The sequence below is a fragment of the Pocillopora damicornis genome, chromosome 3 (assembly GCF_964200805.1).
Source record: "Pocillopora damicornis chromosome 3, jaPocDami1.2, whole genome shotgun sequence".
Classification (NCBI taxonomy): domain Eukaryota; kingdom Metazoa; phylum Cnidaria; class Anthozoa; order Scleractinia; family Pocilloporidae; genus Pocillopora; species Pocillopora damicornis.
Window position 1 is genome coordinate 11,788,017 of NC_142672.1, and position 17,344 is coordinate 11,805,360.

The 17,344-nt window shown below is 39.6% G+C and overlaps 2 protein-coding genes across 4 annotated transcripts in view; one reads left to right on the top strand and one right to left on the bottom strand.

The window, feature by feature from the left end:
• The window catches only part of LOC113666111 (axonemal central pair apparatus protein HYDIN), a 49,614-nt gene extending 40,705 nt beyond the window's left edge, over positions 1-8,909 (top strand). For all 3 annotated transcript variants that reach the window (XM_027181870.2, XM_089198948.1, XM_089198949.1), the window contains 12 exons: positions 586-831; positions 1,170-1,339; positions 1,787-1,985; positions 2,597-2,866; positions 3,300-3,605; positions 3,935-4,018; positions 4,481-4,690; positions 5,298-5,461; positions 6,062-6,212; positions 6,692-6,922; positions 7,429-7,653; positions 8,151-8,909. In XM_027181870.2, coding sequence (XP_027037671.2) covers positions 586-831; positions 1,170-1,339; positions 1,787-1,985; positions 2,597-2,866; positions 3,300-3,605; positions 3,935-4,018; positions 4,481-4,690; positions 5,298-5,461; positions 6,062-6,212; positions 6,692-6,922; positions 7,429-7,653; positions 8,151-8,633 — 2,739 coding nt within the window. In that variant the 3' untranslated portion in view covers positions 8,634-8,909. The remainder of the gene's footprint in view (positions 1-585; positions 832-1,169; positions 1,340-1,786; positions 1,986-2,596; positions 2,867-3,299; positions 3,606-3,934; positions 4,019-4,480; positions 4,691-5,297; positions 5,462-6,061; positions 6,213-6,691; positions 6,923-7,428; positions 7,654-8,150) is intronic.
• A 2,681-nt stretch (positions 8,910-11,590) lies between these two features.
• LOC149048239 (uncharacterized) lies at positions 11,591-17,086 on the bottom strand. The gene is made up of 4 exons (XM_089199018.1): positions 16,946-17,086; positions 15,684-16,064; positions 13,775-14,431; positions 11,591-13,489 (listed from the first exon to the last, which is right to left on the bottom strand). Exons 2-4 carry the CDS (start codon positions 15,988-15,990, stop codon positions 12,363-12,365), a joined length of 2,091 nt encoding a protein of 696 aa, XP_089055144.1. The 5' UTR covers positions 15,991-16,064; positions 16,946-17,086; the 3' UTR covers positions 11,591-12,362.
• Between the last annotated feature and the right edge of the window lie 258 nt (positions 17,087-17,344).

Consider the following 17,344-nt stretch of genomic DNA (forward strand, 5'->3'; position numbering starts at 1 on the left):
TTAAATATCTGTTTGCTTTTGAAGCCGGAATAGCCTTCGACTTATTATTCATATCAGTAGAAAGAGCTGATTGTTTGAGTTGAGGATACAAGTGGGAAATTTCGGGGTGAAATAACTACGCCAAGTGCTTCGTTGATCGTTTGAAGGTGATTACACTGGTCGATGCACTCTTTTGTTGTCTTTCTTCTTTTCGTTCGCTCTCTTTCGCTTTCTGTTATATCATCAGGTCAAAACATTTCAAACCTTGTTAGAATATAAGAGCTGGTTATAGCAATGGAATAAACTTCATTGCACTTATCAGTACAATATGAATCTTACACCATCCTTTTAACGGATCTTTAGTGGCACTACTCTCTCGCTATATTAATATATGACTACCATCAATTTAAAGGAGACTCGAGGGTATAAGTATTGATTTGGTTAAAAAAGGAACCACAAAAAAATAAAAGAGGGTGGCTGTAGATGGTTTGAACAGATTGCTAGTAACGATTTACCTTTGTAGGTTGCACAAACCATCAGCTGGCTCCTTAAAGAAGTCGGTAGCTAATAATAAAATGAATTTGTTCTTTTTTACTCTCGTTTAAGGTTGAAATCAACGAAAAAGCCACCCGACAGTTGTTTGTCATCAACTCAGGGAAATTTAATTTTGACTTTTCGTGGGAGATCCATAACCGGACTAAGCTTAAGGGCCTCAGGGTTCTCGATGGGGAGAAGCTTGTATCAGTCACTCCTGAAAGTGGAACGGTGCCATGTAATACTCGTAAGAGATGTCAGTTAGCTTTCTGTCCACCTGGGAGACTATCACTGACAGGATGCGATCTATTGTTAAAGGTATTGGTGATTCACTTTTGGCAGTTTGTAGAAAGGCATGTTGTGAATGTAGGTTTGCTCCTTGCTGGAGACATTGCTGTTTCGGGTTTACCTTTGAACTAAGCTATGGCTTTGCCAAATGCATCAGGCAGTCTTTCTGGATAGGTGATATCGAATCACTTTACGACAAAAATGTGAAAATTGTTCGGATTTGACTTTGTGTTGAATTGAATTTATAGTGCTTCATGGAAATTTGTGTTTCATCTGTGGGAGTTAAAGTTTCATCTCTGAACTATATACAGCTTCTCTTAACTGCATTCTTACATGCAGATAACTTTTCTTTGTGTGCTTGTCTGTAGATCACCAATGGCCCAACGTTCACCATAAATCTAACAGGGACGGGTATACAGCCTGGACTCAACTTCTCTTTTGTGAGGCATGACTTTGGTCCGTGTTTCCTGTACCGTGCTGGTATGCCTCGGAAACGGACTACGTTGATCATTAAGAACGAAGATACAAAAGATATCAGGTAATGTGTTGATCTGTTTCACAACAGTTGTTACATTTCACATTTGCCTTTGAGTCCAGTGTGACTTCACAAGAATCAACTTAGCAGATTAACTTCAGGAAAAGTTGCACAAATGATCTTGAATTAGAGTTGGTTGCTTTTTCTGTCTACCTTTTACCAGTTTTCAATTTCACTATTTTCGCGAAAGTGATTTACAATAGTGGGTAAACTGTCTGGAAGCCCCATTTTATTTAAGAATATAGGAGGGATTCTGATTCCCTTCAGTTCACTCTTTCTAATTCGAAGAAGGTGTAGAAACATCCCACTTGATAATAAACAAACGCTGCAGATTTTACACAGTGTTCATCCAAAGAATGTTTGCGAACATGGTATCTGAATATTCTTGGAAAATACGATTTAACTCGAACCACGTAATTCATGTCTGTAACACCTTACTATACTTTTCAGTATTGAGTGTCAATACGAGAATACTGCCCACCTTGAGGTCGCCTGTCTACCTGGAGTCCTGATACCAAACCAAGCCATGCAGGTAGATATTGTGTTTTATCCCCGGGAAGCCAGGAGATATCATGAGGTCATCCCGTTTGAGATCAACGGTCTGTCCACCATGAATGTCGAGATATTTGGCGAGGGAACCGACATGAAGGTAATTTGTTTTACTCGATATAGTGCTCAGCATTACCCTTTTGTCTCTGTAAAGAATATAGCGTGTTACCTGAAATAGGTTTGTTGCAATTTTGGTCTGTAAAAAATCTTCTCACGGCGTCAGGGATGCGCCAGAATAAGTTGATACACCAATTTATTTGTTATTTTTTACGTTGATCAGGGAATTTGTTTCCTACCGTTTGTCTACCAAGCCCGCAGACAAGCTCTAACTACTTGCAAGGGTCGCAGAACAGCTTGTTGTCCGGCACTAACTACACATTTGTTACGCCTTAGAACTTTGAATCGAACTAGTTTAAGAGTAATACCAGACTGTAAACAAGAAGCAACGGAAGAGGCTCTCGAGGAACTACACAACGACTTTTGAATTGATATTTTGTCTCTTGCCAAACTACTTTAAACTCGAGGAAGAATAAGAATACAAAATATTGGTTCTTTAACGTAGGAAAAGACAAAAAAGGCGTTGATAAGCTAGAGAAGAACAAAACTTGCGAAGGATGGAGACAGTAAAAAAATAAATTGTAAATAACGAAATTGAAAAATTTTGGCTGGAGTGCTGGAACCGTGACAGTTCTTATTTGTTATTACTCGCAGGTAGAGGTCGCTAATCCTTCAGACAGAAAAGTAAACTTTGGCGCCTTGCGTGTCGGCCAAACAAATCAGCGGAGTGTAAAGTTAGTGAACCGCAGCCCTGCATCAATCACGTTCACCCTAGCCATCACACCAGCTGTAGTGGCGCTTCAACAAGCAAACATTCTCACTATTAGCCCCTCTACGGAAATCACTCTTAGGGCCAATGGCGGCACGTGTGGCGTGGACCTGACTTTCAAACCGAAAACACGCATACCACAGTTTACTGAAGAGGTAAATTAAGTGCCCAATAGTTTTTTTACTTTTTGACAAAGATGCTATTCTGTTACGTTGTGTTATGTGCCTGTAGACTGTTTATTTTCCGCCAACGGCGGCTTGTGGTTATTCCTTTATTTCGCGTCTATCAAAAGCACATTTCGTTTCTTGCTTCATGTAGCATACTATATCCGTCAGAATTAATAATGATCTTTCTGCATCATATGTTTCATCTATTCCTGTCTTTAAATACGTAAGTCAAACACCGCTTGAATTTTCCTTTGTCCTTGCACTGAAACGCTTCATAAGATAAGAATATAATTCAACACATCTCCGTTGAAAACAGTGAATATCTACTGGTGCTTTAGAATGATATTAAGATATTGGTCGATGCGTCATTCAAAAACATTGGATTTTTCAAGTAAATATCCATTTATTCTTCACGCTGCAGGTGATGTTGGAGTGTGCCGGCATGTCCCAGCCCATCTTTGTGGTAACAGGCTCTTGTCAAGGAATAGAGATCACGTTGGACAGCGACTCGGTGCCGTTTGGCGCTGTAGTTCTCGGCAGTCGCAGCACGAGGAAGCTGATCATGCACAACACAGGAGACATCGGAGCAGCCTTTACTTGGAATGTAGAAAAGTTTCAACCTGATTTCTCCATCTCACCAGTTAAAGGTTACATTTCACCCGGAATGGAAGTGTCCTTCGAGATCGTGTTTCATCCCACTGTGGTGAATCATGATATAAGATACGAGGTATGAAGCACATCCATTCGCGAACTTTCAGATAATTATGAGCATGAAAAATACGCATTATTTATTTGTTGATTTGAGTAGAACAGGGTTAAATCACCATGATAACACCCATGATCTAACTGATAAACCATGAGCAGTGATTGTGATATGTAAGCTTTTCAAGGTCTCCTCAGCAGTCCATTTACCTTCAAAATCTTGTAGCTCACTCACAAACTAGATATCAACTTATTATTTCATCAATTCGCCGACTCAGCTCAATACATTTTTTTAGAAACCAATAATTTTGCACTTCTGTGATACCCGACCGTCGTGTGTGTTTTTCTCAACAGAGTTTGCGTTGTGCCATTGAAGGTGGTAAAGCGCTGAAGCTTGTTTTGACGGGAAGCTGTATCCCACAGACACCCCTAAAGGAGGTAAAATACCCCAGCTTACTATGAAAGAGAAACTACTTTTACTATCGCTCTGAGGAATAAGCAGAAAACCCAAGGCTTGCGTTTTAAAATCTTTTGCTAGGTACCTAAAGGACACCTGGTTACCATAATTTGAGGAGCGCTGGATGATAGTGTGGGTTAGGGATGCCAGGCCTGACCAAAACTCAGGTTCTTTAAAACATGTACAAGAAGAATGTGTTGCCTTTGTCACCTACAACGATAAATGGGTAGACATGGATTGGGACTATAGGACTTTTAAACCTTGTCTTCAGCGTATTCACACTAAATCTGAGGAGGGGACTTAATGAAACCATGCCCAAAAGGGCTTCTACTAGCTTGTGTCGTATAATCCAACTTTCTCAAACACATAAAGAAACTAACATACGACCAAAGCTTTCCCTTACTATTGTTAACGTTGTGTTAACTTGCACTCTTTCCTATTAGATGCTTCACTTTGCGACCCATGTTCGCACTCGTGACACGCGTAATCTTGTCATACATAACCGGACAAACCAGTTATGGATGCTGCGGCCTGTGATTGACGGTGAATACTGGTCTGGTCCTGACACCATTACTGTGGAGCCACAACAGAGTAAAAACTATGAGTTAACCTACAGACCACTTACTATGACTCAGGAAGGAAAGAAACACTTGGTATGAGTAGTTCCGTTATCATTTTATTTCATCGTATCGCAGTGCTCTACGTTACATTGTCGGCGCTGTGTGGCATTGATAGTAATTTCTGAATTTTAGGAAGAGAGAGCTTTTTAATTGTTAATTGCAGGTTAAAATATGGTTTTTTCTACATCACTCCCCGAGTCATTCAGCCTGTTCACTCTTGGACGATACCGAATGTTATGCATTATCTAATACTGTAATTTGTCGATATTTAGAGGATTTGACCCATTCCATCAAAATCAATCTTCCTTACTGATTTTTTAAAACAAAGATTTGGCCTTAAAAAACAAAGATTTTTAAAACAAGGATTTGGCATTAAAATGCCTAATCTTTGTAAGCCTAAAATGCGTCGTGATGTGACGCACTCTAGGGGTGAGAAACAACTCTTGGATTTACGGCAGAACCAGGAACCCAAGTCATGGGCTCCTGGCAGAACCTTTGCTTATCAAAAGCTCCGTAGAATCCGAACTTTTTCGTGTTTCTGAAGAAAACTCCTGGCTGGATTATCTTTAAGTTGCATCTTTTTTAAATCTCATCGAGTAACGTGATTCAAGTATTTAAGGGTTGCATATTTCTGTTTCAGGGCTCTGTTTTTTTCGCTCTCCCGGATGGCAATGGTCTCCTATATAATGTGACTGGTAATGCAGAGGGTCCTAAGCCAGTTAACAACATACAGAGAGAGGTACCTTGTAAAACGTCCTACACTGAAATGCTCACTGTCACCAACTGGCTGCGAAGACCTCAGAGGTTCGTGAAACGGTTTCTCTTCTTTCGTGAACCGTTTGATAAAGCTAACGAATTCCTAATTTTAAAGATTTAGTGATTCTCTAAAGGTGTGCTAGATACAGAAATCAGCGGTTGAAGTGAAATTGTTTTGATAGAATTTTTCACTGAGCGCAACTCCAGTTGTAACGAGTTTAATTAACTCCCTAAACTTTTAAAAGCTCTTCATCAATAACAAGAAACACAACTTGAAATTTCAATCATTTACAATTTTTATCTACCCATTTTAACCCTAGCAATACGTTGCACTGTATGGTAATCAAACATGACAAAGCTTTCACGCCCATTTCACACTATAACCAACCCACAAAATCTGACCTACAAGTATTGAATATGATGACAGCCTTGGAGTCGTTGAAACTCCCTTCAATTCCATTTTCTTTTTTAAGGGAAATTATTTTTATTGTCATGAAATTGTTTTGATCCATTCTTCATAAAGAATTGGTACTGAGAAAACTATTGGGATTAATAGTATTTGTAGTTGTGTTGTAGCTTTTTGCGGCACCTGTACCTAACGTTCTGTGGGATTTTAATTCAGCACCATTGCATGTATTGTTACGTTAGATTCCGCGTGATAATAGAGATGCTGAAACCTGACAGACCAGACAGCGCTACTACGCTAAAGGGACTGGACTACATCGATGTCCCGGGTCTCTCCAAACGAGAATACAAATTGAACTTCTTTGCTCACAAAGAGGGAACGTTCAGTGCCAAGGTAAGAAATTTTAGAGTCACTTTTTACAACTATATTTTAAAGCTTCAAACCCGTGGACTTTTTGAACTGTTTTGGGGCATCTAGTAGAAAGTGCGGCATAAGTATGAGGTAAAAGGTCATGGTATTTGCTTCCAATTTTTCCATTGAAAAGTTTTCACAAACATGGATGCAACAAATTAACGCTTCTAGCTAGAGTGTCAGTTTTTCTTCATACTTTACCTGTTCTTTGCAATGTAATAGTGCATCTAACTGTAGTGAGGTAAACAAAAACTTTTTAAAAGGAAGGAAATACTCTAATTATCAAGGTGACGAGTTTTTCAGTTGCCATAATGATAACCGTTATTTACTATAAGTAAATAGAGCGAGAGACTGGCCGGTAGAATATTTATCCCAATAATAGAATGTCTGCGGTTACTCGAATTTTTCCGTCGTTGTTTTTCTTTGATTCTGTTGTTAATCTACGGATCTTCAACTTGCAGGTAATATTCAGGAATGAACAGGGCGGAGAATATCTGTTTTATTATGTGACTTTCAAGGCAGTGCCCCCTGGTGTAATGGCTACCATTGACTTGTCCACGCCCATACGTAAGAGCACGTCACATGTGGTGACGTTACACAATCCCCTCAGTACCCCTGTGACATTCAATTCTCAGTGCTCTGTGGCTGACATCCAGCTGCCGCCAAGTTTCACCGTTCCTCCTTTATCTCAGGTTAGTGCATGCCTTGTTTTAAGATACTTTATGGCCTAGGTTCCTTGTGATTTATAACAGCTTGTTGTACTTCAATTCCAGATATGGTGCTCCATTAACTCTAGTCACCTTTCGAAGAGTGACTTTTGTACTTTTCAAAATTATTATCGTGAACGTACTTGTGGGTTTTTGTTTTGAGTTTTATTTTTCATGTCTCTCCGATTATAACAGTTTTTTTTTTACCTCCGGACAGTCTTTCATGTTTGACGACGAATTAAAATCATTTACGTAACTTTAATGGGCACCCATGTTACCTTCATTTTTTCTTTCAATTTTAGGGATAAGGGCCTGAAAAAATCGTCTTCAACTCATTAGTTCTAATATACTAGTCTTCATTTGCAAACTGGTGTGTAAAAATGCATGGTGTTGTGGACAAAATTAGAGGTAGTCCGTATTTAAAAACCTGTACAACAAGCTTAAGCAGTGATCGAGTTTATCTTTAGTTTCTTTCCGTCTGTTCACTCCAGGGCTCGTGTATGTTTGAGTACCTCCCGCTGAAGGCCGGTGAGTTAACAGGCCGACTCTCCTTCAGCAGTTCAGAGTTAGGTGTGTATCAGTATGACCTCAACCTAACCGCAACACCTGCCGGAACAGAGGCTCCTGTTCATTTCCGTGCAGGCTTGGGTACCAGTCAAAGTCAGACCTGTCGATTTGTAAACTTTGCCAAGTCTAAAGTCGAGTACAGCTGCAAGGTAGTAACATTTCTTCCACCTTTGTTGCTTGCTGTTTTAATGGTTTTGACCTAAGTCGAAGTCCAAAATGAAAGAGCTGGAATTGAATTACACAGTTTGTCATGGAGTTTTGAGGCATAGATAATAATGATATCAAGGGTAGAGTTGTAGTGAAACAATAGCACGACTAGTGAAAGGGAAGGGGGGTAGGGGTGACACCTGGTTAGGAATTATTAGGTCTCCACATTTTGAGAATGTCTGTCGTGCTAATCTTTTCCATCATCAATATCCAACTTCCTTTTTGGTTGATTCATCCCGCTCAGCTGTTTTTCTTTTCTTTTTGATCTCGAGAGTATTTTGCAGTTCCCTCTCGTTGAAGGCAATTTTGCGCGTGGCTAAGTGGGATCAAAATCCTTTTTCGGTGTAACTCTTAAATTTGATACTTAGAGGAATCAATTGTGGGAAGAGTTGTATGATTTTCTGTAGTTTTTCACTAATCGAGTTTACTCTCTCTTAAGGTGGACAACACTGATTTCCATGTTGAAAAGAATATCACGGCAGCCTCAGCGTCAAGTGGAGGCACAGAGGTCGGTGTGGAAGTGACCTATGAACCATCCCGTCTGGGTGATACTCGCGCTACTCTGACCGTTTTCTCTCCAGTAGGAGGAGAATACGTGTTCCCTCTGTTTGGTCACTGCAGTCCTCCAAAACCCCAGGGTCCGTACTCGATCAAAGCGGGTGCAACAACCTCAATTCCGTTCAAGAATGTGTTTTCACACACTACTCAATTTACCTTCTGTCTGGATAGTCCGTGTTTTAATGTGAAGGCGAGCGAGAGCGTCCGTGCTAAGAAGACCCATAATATTATCGTTGGTTTCGAGGGAAACCAAGGAGGTTCCAAGGCTCCGCGCATGGGCAGACTCATGGTCACGTGTCCGAGGAGCGCAGGTGGTGCTGGGAATGTTACTTGGACCTTCTACCTGAAGGGCCTCACTCCGTGAAATTAAACTGAGTCAAATTTCCGTTTCATTTGTAGAAAGGAGTGTTTATTTTTTGGACCCGGTGTAGTGCTTCAACTTGTAGATATCATTCATTTCACAATAATGTTTACGCATACATTCGATGCACTTTCCTTGCCGTTCTCTACAAATGTCTGTTTAGTGTATAAATTTTGTGGCTGAGGACATGTTTTTCATATTATAGCGGTTATGAAGTTGCTTTGATATCAAGCCATGCCAAGAACTTTCAAAATAATGATAATAAAGTTTTGTGTATAAGATGCGTCTGGGTGTTGTCCAACTTGTCCCCTTCTCTAGATCTTTAGCAATATCACAACTCCGCGAGACCTCTGCAATTGCTGCGTCTCGTTAAAATACCTGTGAAATAGATCTAAAACTTTAGAAAACCCCACGTGATTACAAACACTAGTTTTCAATCAATAGAACACTATTTCCGTGTGAAAATAGCTTCTTCTGAAAAGTTGACGCAAACCACCGCCTACTTAGAGTTCATAAATTTCGAGAATTCTTCCAACCCTGAAGTGTTTAATTGAAGCTCTATAAATTACCAAGAAACCCAGGGAACAAATTCTTCTCGGAAACAATTTCTGGACACTAAGAACTCGTGTGAAACAGCGGAAATCTGGTCCCTGCGACTTCTCTTTGGCTTTCAAGTTAAAAGTTTATATTTTGTTTAGATGAATAGCAACGGATTCTTTTCTCCCCTTGCTTTTCGCGTCCGATAAATAATGTTATTAGGAATGTGCGGAGTCTTATTCGGTCTGTAATCATACGAGTGATTAGCAAAATCGAACGACCGCGAAGCGGGAGTTTGATTTGATAATTACGAGTATGATTACTGACCTTATCAATAAAGGGCAAAATTACTGAGCGCTGATTGGTTGAGAGAGAGGGCATTTTTTTCTTAATCGAGGGCATTTTTAGTAATCAAGAGAGGGCATGATTACCTGTTAATGATTGGCTAGTCCGTTGCATTGCTAATCCGTTGCTTCCCAGATAAAAATAGACTGCGCGCGTCATTTTCCTTCGTATAAATTTTGCCCTTTATTGATAAACAAGTAATCCCATGAGACCTCGTACTATTAAGGATTAATTGCACTTGAGTTTTCAAAATTTTCCAAATTGCCCTCGTCGCTTCGCGACTCGGGCAATTTTGGAAAATTTTGAAAACTCTCGTGCAATTAATCTTTAATAGTACTTGGCCTCATGTGATTACCTATACAAATTGGACGGCACTATCATGGGCTGTTACCAATTAATTTTAACCGTCATAATTTCAGAGAAAAATAAAATGTTTTAATTCAAAGAGTGGCTTCTAATTCCAATCCATGAACACTTGACCAATACAGTCTGACGAAAACACACTGGAAAACTCTTACACTCCTTAAAATACCCAGCTTGGGATGATATGCCATTGCTCGGGTTGCTGTAATCAACTATGTGATTGTTGGATTCATCTCAGTGTACTCAAAAGGATTGGCTGATGCAACAGTCCGATTACATCTCAATAAGATTATTAGTGGAAAACAACACAGTTCATCAACTATGAAAAACTCCTGTGTTCATCTAGTATGTAATAATCAGGTATAGATTTATATCATTTGGTTGTAATGTCTTGCTAATGACATATCTGGTCTCTACGAATGACATTCTTTAAATTGCGAGTAAATTTTACCTAAAGATTCTGCTTGCATAACATTTTTGTGGAGACTATTCCGACGCTGCTATAGCGACACATTTTACGAAGATAATTGGTTCGGGGTATCAGAATAGCCAGTTTATTTAAAGAACCCCAGAAAGTCTATGGGAAAATATCAGATCGATTTACTAATTCAGAAGCAAAGCCGTGTGGGGATTTGTAAACCATTAAGCCCTTTGATTGTTTTGTTAAGTTCTGTGATTTTTCATGCGAATATGTTCTACTCAAGGCTCCACTCAAGTTGAGGACGTAACGCACCTACTCTTTATCTATACAGATCATTCAACGATGAGGGAAATTCTATCAATTATTCATTGATCCAGATGGCGCAGAAGGACTGGCACCATTTACAGTTTATTGTGACATGAGTGACAAAAATGGGGTTGGCGTGACAGTCATCAGTCACGACACTGAAAGAAGAACACGCGTGAGAGGTACAAACAATTAGGTAAGGGATATTCATTACACCGGAGCAAGTCTGTCTCAATTGGCAAGTCTCATTAAAGTCTCCTCAAACTGTGAACAGTTTATCCAGTATGAGTGTCATCATTCTATGATAACAAACGTTGGCTGGTGGGTGTCACGTGACTCCACTAAGATGAATTGGGTGTTGTTCAACTTGTCCCCTTCTCTAGATCTTTAGCAATATCACAACTCCGCGAGACCTCTGCAATTGCTGCGTCTCCTTAAATACCCGTGAAATAGATCTAAAACTTTAGAAAACCCCACGTGATTACAAACACTAGTTTTCAATCAATAGAACACTATTTCCGTGTGAAAATAGCTTCTTCTGAAAAGTTGATGCAAACCACCGCCTACTTAGGGTTCATAAATTTCGAGAATTCTTCCAACCCTAAAGTGTTTAATTGAAGCTCTGTAAATTACTAAGAAACTTAGAGAACAAGTTCTTCTCGGAAACAATTTCTGGACACTAAGAACTCGTGTGAAACAGCTGAAATCTGGTCCTTGTGACTCTCTTTGGGTCTCAAGTTAAAAAGGTTTTATTTTGATTTAAATGAGTAGCAGCAGATTCGTTTCTCCCCTTGCTTTTCGCGTCTGATGAGTAATGTTATTAGGAATGTGCGGAGTCTTATTCGGTCTGTAATCATACGAGTGATTAGCAAAATCGAACGATCGCAACGCGGGAGTTTGATTTGACAATTACGAGTATGATTACTGACCAAATTGGAGGACACTACCATGGCCTGTTACCAATAAATTGTAACCGTCATAATTTCAGAGAAAAATAAAATGTTTTAATTCAAAGAGTGGCTTCTAATTCCAATCCATGAACACTTGACCAATACAGTCTGACGAAAACACACTGGAAAACTCTTACACTCCTTAAAATACCCAGCTTGGGATGATATGCCAGTATGTAACAATCAGGTATAGATTTACATTATATTGTTGTAATGTCTTGCTAATGATATATCTGTTCTCTACGGATGACATTCTTTTAACTATGAACACATTTTATCTAAAGATTCTGCTTGCATAACATTTTTTTGGAGACTATTCCAACACTGCTATAGCGACACATTTCACGAGGATAATTGGTTCAAGGCATTAGAATAGCTATTTTTACTTAAAGAATCCCAGAAAGCCTATGGGGAAATGTCAGATCGATTAACTAATTCTGAAGCAAGGCCACGTATGGATTTAAAAACCATCAAGCCCATTAAACGCTTTGTTAAGTTCTGCAATTTTCCATGAGAATATGTTCTCAACTCAAGTTGAGGACGTAATGCATCTACTCTTTATCTCGACATATAATACAATAATGAGAGAAATTCTATCAATTATTCAAACTGCAAGAGGCTGGGCAATTGGCAAGAGTTGAATTTCGCGTTAATTCTACCGCTGTTTTGTTCGTTAACTCGCCCTTAAGTCTTCCGTTTCAGTCCTTATAGCTAGCTTTAAGTAAAATAGTATTAGAGGCAAATGTCTTAATGAGGAGCTCTCCTGAGTTATATATATCTGATGCTGTTGAAAGTCAGCATATTGACTTTTTAAGCGATTCCGTAACACTTTAGTTTTCCCAGTGTGTGATATCCTTCCTCGATAGAACCGCCTGTATCCCCAAACCTCATTTGTCTAACCGGTAGGTGATTCTTGTCCGTGAGAATACCACTGTCTTCACGCCACACACTGTCGTTCATGTCACAGTTACAACGAAGACGAGAGTTTGCGCATGAGTTGGTCATTCCGCATGCGCACTTACCACTGCCAGGTAGTGCTCCGCCCCAATAATTCATCTTAGTGGAGTCACGTGACACCCACCAGCCAACGTTTGTCATCCTAGAATGATGACACTCATACTGGATAAACTGTTCACAGTTTGAGGAGACTTTAGTGAGACTTGCCAATTGAGACAGACTTGCTCCGGTGTAATGAATATCCCTTACGTAATTGTTTGTATCTTTCACGCGTGTTCTTCTTTCAGTGTCGTGACTGATGATTGTCACGCCAACCCCATCCTTGTCACTCATATCACAATAAACTGTAAATGGTGCAAGAGGTCCCTCGTCATCTGGGTCAATGACGTAATTTCCGCTTGCATTGTTGAGGTTTTTCCTTATCACAGAACAAGACGTTGCTTTAATCGGAAAGCTGATTTTGACTTTGGTTTCTATTGCTGTTAAAGCATTAGCAGCTCTACAAGTGTAAGATCCTTCGTGTGATTTCTTTATGCTGTTCATTACCAGAGTTCCATTCTGTAGAACATTGGACCCTGCAGGTAAGGACGACCTTCCATGCTTCGTCCAACTGATTGTTGTTTTCAAGTCACTCTCGACCACGCACGGCAGATGAACAGTTGAGCCAGCCATTGGAGTCATTTCTTTCGGGGGTCGAGCTTTAAACCGCGGACGAGAAAATATCACGAGTTGAACTATGTCCGCTGCTGATCCCAGAATATTCACCGCCCTACAGATGTACGTTCCTCTGTCTTTTTTTGTCACATTATAAATTGTTAGTGTTCCATCAATCGCTTTGGTTCTGTCCATTGGCAAAGTTCCAAATGCCTTAGACCACGTGACAATGGGGTGAGGCTGACCAGAAGCACTACAGGCGATAGAAACATCTTGTTTTCCCACAGCTAACACTTCGTTAGATGATAGAATGATCTCAGGAGCGACTGTAAACATTTTAAGAGAAAGAACTATAAGTTGTAAAGACAATGAAAGTTATCTCCTGAATTTTCATAGAGATCAATCAGTTGGCTTTAATTGACAAGATTAAAGAAGGAAAAACAATAAATAGTTGCTGCAAAACCAGAAATACTTATCCATATGCGTAGGCAAAGTATGGTTATGAAAGTTATGAGAATTAATTAGATAGCTCATGCATAATCATCAATGCACAAATACTTCCTGCATTTACGAGACCGTTCTGTATTTGCTTAAGAAAAAAAATGACTTACAATAAACATATAACTTTGCCGAGGCGTTCACTTGTCCCAAAAAGCTTTCAGCTCTGCATAAATAAACTCCTTCGTCACCACGTCTAATGTCCCTCACAATCAGTTGGCCTCTGGAGTCCACTACGTGACGTCCAAAAGGGAGCGTTGAGTTCAGCTTAGACCACGTGACTTTTGGCTTTGGATTACCATCCGCAGTACATTTTAACATGGCTGTCTGACTTTCATTGACTGTCATTCCAACGGGACGCTCTAACAGAGATGGGGCTGAGAGGGACTGGCCCGGCTCACCTTTAGCGCCTTTCACACCCGACGGGCCTGTAAGCCCCACGGAGCCAGGGCTCCCCGGTTTCCCGATGTCCCCTTTTATTCCTTTCGGCCCCTGAGCCCCTATCGGTCCATGTTTGCCAGGAGGTCCGTTTGGGCCTGGTTTCCCTGGGGGACCCGGTTTTCCCCGAGTTCCCGCTTTGCCTCGACGACCCCTGTTACCTTTTGGTCCTGGGCGGCAGAGTGTCTGATCCTTAGCAAAGAATTGGTTTTGCAGTAGACTAAGTTCTTTTTTGATAAGCAGTTGTACTTTAGCGGATGTTAGGTTTGAATCCTGTTGTACAACGTTTAGAGCAGAGCGTTTTTGTCGGCTTGGGTTGGCGTTCTCTCCATCTGAAAATCAAAGACTCGCCGATGAAGTTACATGACTAACTTTGCATCAGCATTACAGATACCAAAACTTTTCACCATCCTACAAGCATCATTTTGATCAGGAGATAAACCCATGGCTGCGGTATAGAACGCGATGTAAGGAAAACTAATTCCTAAATGTGATAAATTCAAGAAAATGAGGAAATTTATCATTAAACAGCATACGTCTTGTATCAATAAGTTCTATTAAGAGAAAATGATGGACTTGAGTCTACAGCTGTATTGAACTCGAGGTTCTTACTCCGCTGGAAACTCTCGTCGAATCCAATCTTTTTCCCTTTCAAGGAAAGGCTCGGCCCTGCTTACTTCTCAAAAGGTTTATGCACAACAAATGTATCCTGTAAGAAATTGTCACTTCTAAAGACCTATGTTAAAGTGTATGAAATGGCAAGTTCACGAAACATAATTAGCGAGATAGGGGTTCCTTACTGGTCATGTTGTCACTAAAAGTGCGCCTTTCGTGTTTTCTAAAATTGGAAGGAGCGTAGAACAAGGGTTTTTATCGTGCTACGTTTACTTTTCCTGGGCACTGAAATAAGACTTAAAGTCTTATTTAATTTTCTGGTAAAGAAATAAATAAAACTGAAATTTTCTCACATTAACTTATTTATTCATTAATTTTTATTAATTTATATCTTTGTTTAGATTTGCTATTTTTAAAGCGGCACACACGTAATCGCCAGTGCACTGATGAGGTTTTAATTAATCTGCCGTAGTATCATCTCAATAAAACAAAAACCAAGTGTAGATTTCAAACAAGGTAAACCATAGTCATTCAAACGCATCTTTGAGAATATCAAGATATAATATCCACGGTTCTATTAGTCTCTAAAGTACAATAGATAAAGATGATGAGATTTCGTAGATTTCGTAGATTTCGTAGATTTCGTAGTTATGATGATAATGATAAAGTTGATGATATAAAAAGTGTCCAGTGATCTTACTTTGGTCTCCTGAGGCTTGCTTGTTCCAATGATTCAATGATTCAATGAAGAGTGAAATAGAGATAACGTACGTTTTCAATCATGTCGTAGGTCTAAGCATTCTACTAAAGCGTGGTCTATTATCTCCTATTTGTTAACTTAAATTACACAAGCCTATGATTGATTTTGCACATGAGCTTGTGAGAGTAGGTGTCATCATGTTGATCGTGTTGAAGCCTCTTAAACAATTAACTAATTTATGTTTGCAGTATCAACTAACACCAAGTTACCTTTGGTCGCCGGCCGCATCGTGCTCTCAGGTTTCAAACTGTGCCATCCTCTAATATTCTGCTGTACTTTTAGAAGGACTTCTGTCTCCATCTTTGCACATCTTTTTGCTGAGTTTAAAATCATTTGATGATTTTCTTGTATTCTGAGCTCCTGATAAATTAACGCGACACAACAGAAAACCGACAACAAGAGGCCTGACCCAGAACGCAAACGGTTCAATGTTTGTCTTCTGTTCGTCTGCTTCTGCTCTTTTTCTGTTTCTTTCATCTTCACAATGTTCACAAAACTATTTTGGATATCAGACATAACCAGTGGGATGTTTTTTGCTTCACTTGATAAGCCTCCTTAATGCACATCTGCTTGGCTTTAGTGAAGTTTAGCTGTCGGGAGAGGTGGAATGCAACGGTAATTGACATGTTTTCAATATTTAAGACTTATAGAGACATACGTAAATAGAAAGCGGATACATTCATCGGTAGGAGAAAATTCGCGTTTGTATGAAACGGGAAGTTCATTTTTAACTTTAATTGAGGTCAACTCAATCGTCTGAGGGCTTTAAACTTCTCTGTTTCACGCGTAATAACACCAATTTCCTGGTGCTACAATGTGCAGATAGACGGTATTTTATTGTTTGCAGAAAGGTCATGTTTGAGTAAAACGGGTAGTTCTTTAGAACATCCGCCTTATCGACGTCAACCCTATTTTCAAAGAACTGGAGAGCCCGAGATTTAACGTTTTCTCTTCCATGCCTGAAAGCGACAATATCCTGGCTCTATGTCATTTATCACAGAAAGTTCGTGTTTGAGTATAATGAGAAGTATATGGTTATTTTTAAAGAGGTCAAACCTATCCTCTTAGAACCGGGAAGATTTAAAGCTCCCTATCCGTATTGAATAAAAAAATTCTCCAGATGAGATTCCTCTTAGCTTTAAATTTCTGTTTATGAGCATTACTTTCTGTCCTAATCAATACATCATTTGTTACATTATATCATTAACATTAAACGGGCCGAAGAACAGGCGGTCTAATGTCTGTCTTCTCTCTTTTCGTTTGTCTGTTTACTCTGTTTCTTTCATCTTTACAAACTTCACAAAAATGTGTTGGAATCAAGCAGATCTAGAGGGAAGTTTTTACTTCACTAGATCAGTTTCTTGCAAAGGGTTCTCTTAGGCTCAGGTAGAGTTAAACTGTCGTAGGAAATTGAGCTCACCGATATTTGTACACTTGTATAACATAACCACTGAGGTACAAAGTTGCTTACATTGACTTCCTTTAGTGCTGTAATATTTTACGCGTGGAAAGATGATGATGTCTTCAGATTTCTTTATCCAAACCAGGCCCGTTTGTTACAATTCCTCGGCGCTGTCTTAGCAAGATGATCTTCTTCTTCCGCTGATACACGTCTCAAACCCACCGCTGACCGCTTGAATAGCCTTTTCAAACCATGGGCAAACCAATGCAGACAATTAATTCCCAACATGAGTAAAACTTAGAAATGTTTAAAAACCTATATTGTATTTGACGATTGTGATCAAAAAAGCGAAAAAGGGATTCATAAGTGCTTCATATACCAGTTCGGTCAATTATGATTTTGCAGTATTGCCTTATAACATAAGAACTTTCCCCAAATCAAAAAACTCGCCCCAAATTGGAAACGTTG

What these genes read in the sequence shown, in the direction of transcription:
- LOC149048239 (XM_089199018.1), bottom strand. Translation starts at nt 15,990, where the DNA reads ATGTCTGATATCCAAAATAGTTTTGTGAACATTGTGAAGATGAAAGAA. An exon ending in GATGCGGCCGGCGACCAAAG is followed by an intron (nt 14,432 to 15,683) that starts GTAACTTGGTGT and finishes TTTGATTTTCAG; the next exon opens with ATGGAGAGAACGCCAACCCA. An exon ending in GGCAAAGTTATATGTTTATT is followed by an intron (nt 13,490 to 13,774) that starts GTAAGTCATTTT and finishes AAATGTTTACAG; the next exon opens with TCGCTCCTGAGATCATTCTA.